Genomic DNA, 10862 nt, shown 5'->3' on the forward strand with positions numbered 1-10862 from the left:
AGCTTGCCCCTCTGGAAAAAAGTATCTTACTGTTATTTATGTTGGGTTTTGTAGTTATGTTTTTGTTTATTTTGGAGAGGGTTGGATGTTTAGTTTTATTTTGTATTTTTCATTATTTTGAGTTGTTGGTATTTTGCGTTTTTGTGTTTGTGGCTGTTTGGTATTCTGGTCTTGAAATACTGAAATTCGACATTTCAGTATTTTGAGATTCAGAAGTGGACCCATATATATATATATATATATATATATATATATATATATATATATGAAAAGAGAGAGAATGAATAATGGGGAATGTGCTAGGGAAACAGGGAATGAAGGATCAGCATTGGTAGGCAGCAGGACATATAAATGGCTCCCTATTGAAATGTTGGCACTTGAAGGGTCATGTGCTGACAAGCCAAAAATAACAAGACAGAAAAACACAGGAGAAGAGCAAATCTGAAAAATCATTCTTTTCCTTCAAATTTCTTTTTGCAGGAGGACAAGACCTCCTGCATCCACCATGGGGGGGGGGGGTAAGCCCCCCTGAACTTATATATACCAACTAAAAGATCTCCATACCATGGGGAAAAGGGAATATTCCAAGAAATGGCATCTCAGACTTGCCATATATTAAGTCCAATCTTTCGGCCAATCAGTTTCTGTGTTTCAGGAATCCCTCTAGTGGGTCCTGACATTTGAAATGGTTAACCACATAAACACTTACAAAACAGTACAGGCAAACATGGGTTGATATGCATACACTAGGAGGGGGAGGCATGGCTGTGCAGAGACAAATAGGGGGTGGACAAATAGCGAGGAAAGGGGTGTGTAGGATAATAGGAAAGAAGGAGACCTAGCAAGCAGAGGTGTAAACAGAAGGGAAGCATAAAGGAAAAGCAGGTGGGGGATGCAGGATACATATTTGTAGGGATAGGTTTCCCATTTTATACATACAATGAAAGAGAAGGGGATAATAGGAAGGGTGACGGGGAAGCAGGGGAGGAAAGGTGGGAAGCAGGAAACATCACTGGCAGAAAAGCAAACACAAAACAACTGAGGCAGACGAATGAGGGTGGATGGGCATGCAGTAGGAAGGAAAGGCATGGACTGGACAGAAACAGAGGGTGGACAAATAGTGATAGAGAGGAGTGGACAATGAACAAGTGCTGGGTTGTGGCACAATAAGGGGGTACACCTGGCTGGGCATAAGTAGGAGTATGGCAGCATGCTGGCTGTCAACCAGCCCAGGAGAATGACAATGTGACCTATCAGATGGCTGAGTTGGGTGAGGTGGCCAGTTGCAGGGCCACATTTCCATTGGTAGCCCAGTGGGACTCACAGATCAATCACATCTGCAATGCACTCCTGGAGGAGCATGGTAGCAACTACCTAACACTTTCTGCCACATGGATGGCTGGATGGCAGCAGGCTGGTGAGACAGACTGCCTACCTGGGAGAGCTTGGATCCCCAAGTAGATCAGTCACAGCCCTCTCACCCACCACAGCCAAAGTCACAGGCAGGGTGGGGGCTAGAAGGGTCCGGCACACCTGCAGCTCACTGATATCATCCTGACTTGCACCAGGGAGACATGATGGGAAGGGTGACATAAGTAAAGATGTTCTATAAAAGGTATTTAATATGCAAACTTACTCCACTGTGCTGTAAATCTCAGCTACTTCCAGCAGCAACCAAAATAATTAGCCTCCTGCTCTGGTCATACTGAAAGACAAAAGGGACAAAACAGCTTTCACATGCAGGTGTACATGAGACACAAACAGCACTGCAGTACTGCACTCCCACATGTACATGCATGACACAGACAGCACTGCAGAACTACACTCCCAGATGTACATGCATGACAGAGACAGCACTGCAAAACTACACATGTACACTCATGATGCAGATAGCACTGCAGAACTACACTCCCATATACACGCATGGCACAGACAGTACTCCAAAACTACAAGCACATGCATGATGCAGACAGCACTACAGAACTACACTCCCACATGTACACACATGACACAGACAGTACTCCAGAACTACACTCCCACATGTACATGCATGACAGAGACAGCAATGCAGAACTACACTCCCAGATGTACTTGCATGACACAGACAGCACTGCAGAACTACAATCCCACATGTACACTCATGATGCAGACAGCACTGCAGAACTACACTCCCACATATACATGCATGACACAAACAGCACTGCAGAACTACATGTACATGCATGACACAAACAGCACTGCAGAACTATACTCCCAGATGTACATGCATGACACAGACAGCACTGCAGAACTACACTCCCACATGTACAAGCATGATGCAGACAGCAATGCAGAACTACACTCCCACATATGCATGCATGACAGACAGCACTGCAGAACTACATTCCCACATGTACATACATGACACAGACAGCACTGCAGAACTTCACTCCCACATGTACATGCATAACACAGCACTGCAGAACTACACTTCCACATGTACACACATAACTCAGACAGCACTGAGGAACTACACTCCAACATGTACACGCTTGACACAGACAGCACTGCAGAATTACGCTCCCACATATACATGCATGACAGAGACAGCACTGCAGAACTACACTCCCACATGTACACAAATGACAGACAGCACTGCAGGACTACACTGCCACATATGCACACATGACACAGACAGCACTCCAGAACTACACTCCCACATGTACACTCATGACACAGACAGCACTGCAGAACTACATGTGCATGCATGACACAGGCAGCAATACAGAATTACACCCCACATGTACACACATGACAAAGACAGCACTGCAGAACTACACTCCCACATGTACACGCATGATGCAGACAGCAATGCAGAACTACACTCCCACATATACATGCATAACAGACAGCACTGCAGAACTACATTCCCACGTGTACATACATGACACAGACAGCACTGCAGAACTTCACTCCCACATGTACATGCATGACACAGGCAGCACTGCGGAACTACACTTCTACATGTACACACATAACTCAGACAACACTGAGGAACTACACTTCCACATGTACACGCATGACACAGACAGCACTGCAGAATTATGCTCCCACATATACATGCATGACAGAGACAGCACTGCAGAACTACACTCCCACATGTACACGAATGACAGACAGCACTGCAGGACTGCACTCCCACATATGTATACATGACACAGACAGCACTCCAGAACTACACTCCCACATGTACACGCATAACACAGACAGCACTTCGGAACTACACTCCCACATGTACAAGCGTGACACAGACAGCCCTGCAGAACTACACTCCCACATGTCCACCTGTGACACAGGCAGCACTGCAGAACCACACTCTCACATGTACACACGTGGCACAGACAGCACTGCAGATCCATATTCCTGCATGTACACATGTGACACAGACTGCACTGCAGAGCTACACTCCCACATGTACACATGTGACACAGACAGCACTGCAAAACTACAATCCCACATGTACACGTATGACACAGACAGAACTGCAGAACTACACTCCACACGTACACGCATGACACTGACAGCACTGCAGAATTACACTCCCACATGTACAAGCATGACACAGACAGCATTGCAGAACTACACTCCCACATGTACACACATGATAAGAGAAACCTGGAATCAGTCAAACAATCTCACAAGTAAGTCACAGCTCAACACATAAGTACAAGATAGCAGAAATCTGGCATGGTACTTACAGCTTACAACTAAACAGCCACGTGCTACCCACACTATACAGTAGTGTCATGCCAGTAAGACAAGCAACAGGCACATCACACATATATTCTACAACAGTAATGTACCTGGAATGTTATGGTATCTGTCAGAGGAAGTAACTTTTTACTAGGGCCCCCTACTATGAATGACCAAATAAAGATTAAAGTTACAGTTTGAAAAACAGTATCAGTGGCAAATGCTGCACAATTCAGGGCATTCCTGCATAACTCTGCTTCTGACTGCTGGAGATCTTCATTCTGGCAGCATTGCAGGTCATCCTACTGGTGTTTGGATTGCTCAATAGTCTTGGGGATGCTTGTAGCATTACTTGATGCTTAACACAGTTGAATCAGGCATCCATCTTTCATAATGGACCCAGACAGGTTCTCATAAGCTTTTTTGTGAACTATCTGTATAGGAGAAAGTGTATTATCTTGCTCCTTATAGCACACCAGACAGGCACTCTCAGTGGGACAATAGCACTGGCAGTCATCACCATGAATACCATGTAAAATAAGATGCTAGCCTGTAATTAATTGTTAAAATATAATGTTTGAATTCCAAACAGTGCAGCCTGATACCACAACATGCTATGTATGTACATGTACAGGCAGCATGCAACAGCCCTTGGGTATGCAATATCGGTGGTGCCTGGTGGAACTTAGCTGTACGTCATATCACCTGTGTACTTCAAAGATATATAGTGATTCATCAATATATGGGGCACCTAGTCTCACGTGAATGTATACCATGCAGACTGCTATGCACTTGCACCTCAGGTGAACTCACTCCCATTCTAAACACCAAACCACACACTGGGTAAAAAGGATCAACAGCAGTACCATTACAACAAATTGAAACAGCTTTTTGGTATTAGAGCAGCATACTGTAAAGAATACACAACCCTAAGGTGGTACACAGTGAGAACAGGTGTAAGATGCATTTTTCAGATGCATTGTATATATCAACCATAACTTGGAACAGTGTATTGGTATACAGAGTAACCAAAAAAGCACAGTTGTGTACCCTTACCATAAATGTAGATGTGTGAGTGTATTCACTGTTGCAGTCATCACATTTAGGTTATCCCTGCCAGGGTAGCCCTTGGCTGGCCCGAATACCAGAAGCTTAGTATTTCTGCGTCAGTTGCTGTTGCTTCAGTACTGACGTCAGGGCATCAGTAGTAGAAAGTAAGGCAGCCGACTCCATTACATCAGTTTTTCTTGCCTTAACCTGTCAGGAGCCCCCAAGTAGGAGGCAGGTTCTGTTGGAAGAACCCCACCAGTAGAAAGTAAATACCAATAAGTCCCTTGTAAGAAAGGAGAAGATAAAAGAGAGGGATGGAGGAAGACTAGGACTGCAACAGTGAACACACTCGAACATCTACATTTATGGTAAGTGTACACAACTCTACTATGTTCTTCATGTTTCACTGTTGCAGTCATCACATTTGGGTTGATTCCAAAGCTGAGGAAAAGGGTGGAGGCAGTCAAGGAAACTAGAGGCTGGCTAGGATGCTCTGCAAGACTGCAGAGGCAAACCCTGCCCTGGATTTGGAGAAGAGAGGCAGGTGGTAGTGTTTGGTAAAAGTGTGAACAGATGTCCAGGTGGCAGCCTCCATGATGACCCTGGTGGGGACTCCTTTGAGGAAAGCTGCAGAGGTGGAGGCTGCTCTGGTGGATTAAGTCCTGACCCCCCTTGGGGGAGGCTTTCCACGTTGTTTGTAGCAGAAATTGATGAAGTGTGCTATCCATTTGGAAATGGTTTGCTTGGAAATAGCTTTGCCTCCTGCCCCAGTAGCAAAGCTAACCAGCAATTGATCAGACTTTCTGAAAGATTTAGTCCTGACCAGATAGTATCTGAGCTGTCTGTGCATATCTTGACAGTGAAGAATCCTTTCCTCCTTGTTCTGGGGATTAGGAAAAAGGTGGGCAAATGAATGGATTGGTTGAGAGACACACTGGACACCACCTTGGGCATGAAGGACAGGTTAGTCCTGAGGGATACCCTGTCAGCATGGAAGATGATGAAGGGTTCCACAGCCATGAGTGCTTGCAGCTCGGAGACTCTTCTGGCTGTGATGGTCAGAAGGAAAGCTGTCCTCCAGGAGTGAAATTTTAGCTCTGCAGATGAGGCTGGTTCAAAGTGGGGCAGGGTGAGCTTTTCCAACATCAAGTTAAGGTCCCAAGCTGGGGTTGCTGCTCTTCTGGCTGGCCTCAAGTTGCTAGCCCATCTTAGGAACTGTTTGATCAAAGGGTGTGAGAAGAGTGGCTGCTCAGTGGAAAAATGAGCAGAGATAACAGAGACATGAATTTTAATAGAGAAAAAAGAGAGGCCAGTGTGTTGCAGGTCAGCTAAGTAATCCAGGATAAGAGGGAGGGAGGGCTGTGCCGTATTGGCTCACTTAGCCTAAATCTAGGTGCAGAACCTTTTCCATTTGTCCGCATAAGACTGTCTAGTGCTAGAGCATCTGGCCTCACATATAACATCTAGAACCTTTTTACTGAGATTGGCAGATTTATCAGGGTTTAGGGAATAAGCCAAGCTGCCAAATTGAGGGTCTGCAATTGGGGATGCATGAATTCCCCTTCCCTCTGGGTCAGGAGGTTTGAAATCTGAGAAAGATGCCAAGGTGGCAGTGGGGACAGGCTGCACAGCAAGGGATACCAGTGCTGGCAAGGCCAGTCTGGAGCTATAAGAATTGTCATTGGTTTTTCCCCCCTTATTTTGAGCAGTACCATGGGGATGAGAGGTAGTGGAGGAAAGGCATAGACCAATAGATTAACCCAGGGAAAGGACAGATCATCCACTTTCCAAGCCATGTGGTGATGCTCCCTGGTGCAGAATTTGTTGAGCTGATGGTTGGTGTGGGAGGCAAAGAGGTCGACCCTCGGGGTGCCCCATTTCTGAGATATTAGAGTGAAGGTTCTTCTGTTGAGCTGCCATTCACGGGGGTCCAGAAGATTTCTGCTTAACTGGTCTGCCAGAGAGTTGAGAGTACCTGGTAGGAATTGTGCTGACAGGTGGAGTTGTATGGCAGAGGCTGTGTGCCAAAGGGTCATGGCCAGCCTGCATAGGGGGTAGGATGTTGAGAATGGTAGTCCCTTGTTATGGTGACATGCTGTTACCCACCAAAGAAAATCTTTTCTGAGGCAAGGAATTATATGTATAAGAGTCTCCAGGTCTTGAGAGTGTTGACATCAAAGGCTTTTTAGGTACCACTGAAGTTTCCTCATATGCAGTTTGGCATATGGAATGAGTAATATGCAAGATGCCATGAACCCCAGAGCTTGAAGGATTTTCCTTGCAGATAGCTGGGGTCTGGTGGCTAGTTGAAAGAAGTAGGCTGTCAGGAAAGTTTGCTTTTCTGGTGTAAGGAATGCCATCTCAGATGTTGTGTCCAAGATTGCTCCCAGGAATATAATCCTTTAGGTGGGCACCAGTTTGGATTTCTTTTCGTTGATAGTGTACCCTAGGGAGGTTAGAAGGGACTTTACAAAGGCCAGGTGCTTGAGCAGCTTCTCCTGGCTGTCTGGCTGAATTAGGCAGTCATCTAAGTATGGGTAAATCTGGATATTCCTTTGTCTGCAAAGGCAATGGCCGGAGCCAGACATTTTGTGAAAACTCTGGGAGCAGTGGATAAGCCAAAAAGAAGCACAGAGAACTGAAAGTGTTGAGATCCTGCCCTGAAATGGAGATATTTTCTGCATGTTTCCCTGAAAGGAATGTGGAGGTAGGCCTCCTTTAGATCTAGGGTGGCTAGCCAAACATCCTTGAAAAGCATGGGTAGTGACTGCTGGAGGGTGAGCATTTTGAATTTTGGGATCACCAGGAAGGTGTTTAGAATGGATAGATGGTGGATGGGGTGTCAGGTGCCCTCTTTTCTGGGTACCAGCAAAAGTCTGGAGTAGAAACCTTGGCCTTTCTGTTCTGCAGGGACTTGCTCTACTGCCCTCATGGAGAGCAGGGAAAGGACTTGTTTTTGCGCCTCTGCCCACTGGTTTGTTGGAAGATCTGGGAACCCTTTTGGGGTTGGTAGGATGTGGAAAGAAAATTTGTATCCCTGGGACACTATGTTGAGAACCCAATGGTCATTGGTAATGGTGGCCAAGGTGCTTTCGTGAAAGGAGGGTTTTCCTCCTAGGGGTAAGTGAAGGTGGGCAGAGGGAGGGGTTGGGGTAGGTGAATCATTGTGAGTTCTTACCATAAGGGGGTGGCTTAGAACTCCCTGGTTTTGAGGTGGAGATAGTCCACTGCTTAGATCTCTGTATTCCCTGTGGCTGCTGTTGGTGGGGTCTGGTTCCCCAGGGTCTGGCCTGAACTGGCTTAGTGGGAGCAGGAAAGGACCAGTGCTTGATGGGACAATGCCTGCTGAACCTGGGTAGCGGGACCTGTAAGAAACCTTAACTGTCTGCATAGATTTTGCTTTTTCTTCCATCTTTTTTAAGACCTCTTCTGCCTTAGTGCCAAATAAGTTGTCTTTGTGCAAGGGGGCATCCAACAATTTAGATTTGACATGGTCTGGCAAGGGCTGTCCCTTAAGCCATGCATGCCTTCTAATGACAAACCCGGTGACTGCTTCTCTATAAGAAGCTTCTAGGGCTTCAAAGCCACAATGCAAGGAGTGTTTAGTTACTTGACTAGCAGAATGCATTAACTCTTGTAACTCTTTAGATTCTGCACAAGCAGGAAAGGAAGAATTTTTTTGTTTGAGTAGCTCTAGGGTATGCTGCTAAATTTTAGCATATGGAACTGACAATTTAGTGCCCTGATAGCAAGGGGAGCTGAGGTGTATACTTTTTTACCCCATCTGTCTAGTGCTCGGGAATCCCTGTCTGAGGGGGTGGGATTATTAGCAGAGGTTGCTTTAATTCCTTTAGAGCCTTAAGAAATTACCTCAGGGTCAGCAGTAGGATTTTTAAAAAGAAATTTGTGTGAGTCAGGGACTCTGTAGTACCTGTCTGGTTTTCTGGGTGCAGGAGGGAGGGAGTCAGGTGTCAAGCTGGATTCCAGGAAAACACCTTCCACAACATCCAGGACTGGGGGGATGGCCAAGGGTCCGTGCTGTGGAAGATCTAAGAATTCCCTGAGTCTCTTTTTAGACTGAGGGTAGTCCTGACTCTTCCATTGGAAATGCTCCCTTAAGGTATGAAGGGTTTCCCCAAATGAAAAATCCTCTAGGGGAGAGGCTGAAGGAATGGAATCCTCTGCATCAGAATCCTCATAAGTAGAGAGGGGTTGCATGTCTTCATATTCAGATGCATCAGAGTCATCTGACTCTTCTTCAGACAAAACTACAGGGGACAGATCTCTTTTCCTTTTGGAGGGGGGTAGCCTAGTTTCCACTGATCAGCATGATAAGGTCTTCCGCCATTTTATGCATTTGGGTCTGAGGCAAGGAAGCAGGTGCCTGAGATTGGGTCGTCGGTTTCTTCAGTGTGGTTCGTACCATGGGCCTAAGAAACTCAGTCATTTTCAAAAGAACGGTAGATGTGAAAGAAGTTGTCGGTTTGTGACAAGAATCAGTAGTGCAAAGGACTTCCTCGGAAGCCGATGCCTGCTCAGCAGCTCCCGACCCATCCAAGGTACAGACGAATGCAGGATCCTTAGCTGAAGAAGAGTCATGCGGCATACTGGATTCTGAAAGGGTCTTGGTAGTGGGCTGCGAATCCACAGAAGTGGGCATCAGGGTCTGCGAAAGCACCTCACTGAGGACCGGAGAACTGACGACTAGCTTAACGGGAGCGTCACCGTAAGGTTTGGACCAATGCAGTGTGTCTCTGTCTTTATCTTTACGCTTTTTCAGAAGATCTGCTGTCGGATGGCTTACCAAAGCCATATCGGAGTTTGAAGAATGTAAGCGAAAATATTTTGCTATAATAAGGGCCTGATGATGGATAGTTCTGGCGTTGAACAAAGCACAGTAGCGACAGCAGGGGACATCGTGGTCTGAGCCTAAACAAATGACGCAGTAAGAATGAAAGTTTCTCTGTGATATTTGCTTTCCACAGGCAAGACAATTGTTAAATTTTTCTGACATCGATTAGTGCAAGAAAAAAGGATCCTCAACGGGGAAGACTTCAGCTTAAATTTTGGTAGACGAAACTCAGGTACTGGCCGATCGGCACTCATACAAGCTTCGGGCTCCACTGCAAGAAAGACTGATGTAATGGCATCAGCTGCCTTACTTTATACTACTGATGCCCTGATATCAGTACTGAAGCAACAACAACCGACACAGAAATACTAAGCCTCTGGTATTCGGGCCGGCCGAGAGCTACCCTGGCAGGGATAACCCAAATGTGATGACTGCAACAGTGAAACACGAAGAACATCTACAGCTATATAAGTAAACTTCCCATAATGGTAAATGTTCAAATGGTCACTGCTGTAGTAGCCTAAGCTGTAGGGGTTATATCCTGCCAAGGACATAGCTGGCCAGTTTCCAAAACTTCAGGGCATCTTCCACCTGCTGAAACCATTAACAGAGGCTTGATATCATGCTCTTCAGAGCTGTCATGCCAACTCATAAAGGGAGGCAGAGCTCTGACAAGACACAGCTAGGAGTAAAAATAAATATATATGCATATATACTTATTATGCAGAGCATCTTGAGAAAGCTGTCACTGTTCTGCTAGTTGTGTGCTACCCTCAATTTTTATTTTGTGAATTGTTTAATAATATAAGATGCAGAAACCTCTGTACTGATGTTATCACAGTATTTGTAAATATGGTGTGAAATTTCAAAAAAAACAAAAAAAACCACAGTAGTTAAAAATGTTATAGTCTCATTGTCATCTTAGCTTGCATAATGCATTGATCCTGTTACCATACACATGCAGGACAATACACGTTGCACATTGTTACCAAGCATTGTGAGGATCTGTATCCCACATTTGTTTGGCAAATAGATAGTCTATACTGCAGTATTTGCTGATGCTTCCTTCTGTGTTTATTAAGACTGTGAAATGGTATTAATATGCTGCTGTTTTTTTTCCTTTTCAGAGAGGTTATTGAGTTGAATCCACCAGAGGTCAAACGTTCAGTACTCCAATATGCTGCATGGGGACCTCAAGGGAGTCAATTGGTAGGAATTAATATAATCT

At 45.4% G+C, this 10862-nt stretch overlaps 1 protein-coding gene across 2 annotated transcripts in view; it reads left to right on the forward strand.

Moving 5' to 3' along the window:
• The window catches only part of LOC122811703 (inactive dipeptidyl peptidase 10-like), a 656601-nt gene that overhangs the window by 313034 nt on the left and 332705 nt on the right, over positions 1–10862 (forward strand). For both annotated transcript variants that reach the window (XM_044083720.1, XM_044083719.1), the window contains exon 7: positions 10762–10843. In XM_044083720.1, the coding sequence (XP_043939655.1) occupies positions 10762–10843 (82 nt within the window). The remainder of the gene's footprint in view (positions 1–10761; positions 10844–10862) is intronic.

Source organism: Protopterus annectens, chromosome 9.part0 (assembly GCF_019279795.1).
Source record: "Protopterus annectens isolate FY-2018-M chromosome 9.part0, PAN1.0, whole genome shotgun sequence".
Taxonomy (NCBI): Eukaryota; Metazoa; Chordata; order Ceratodontiformes; family Protopteridae; genus Protopterus; species Protopterus annectens.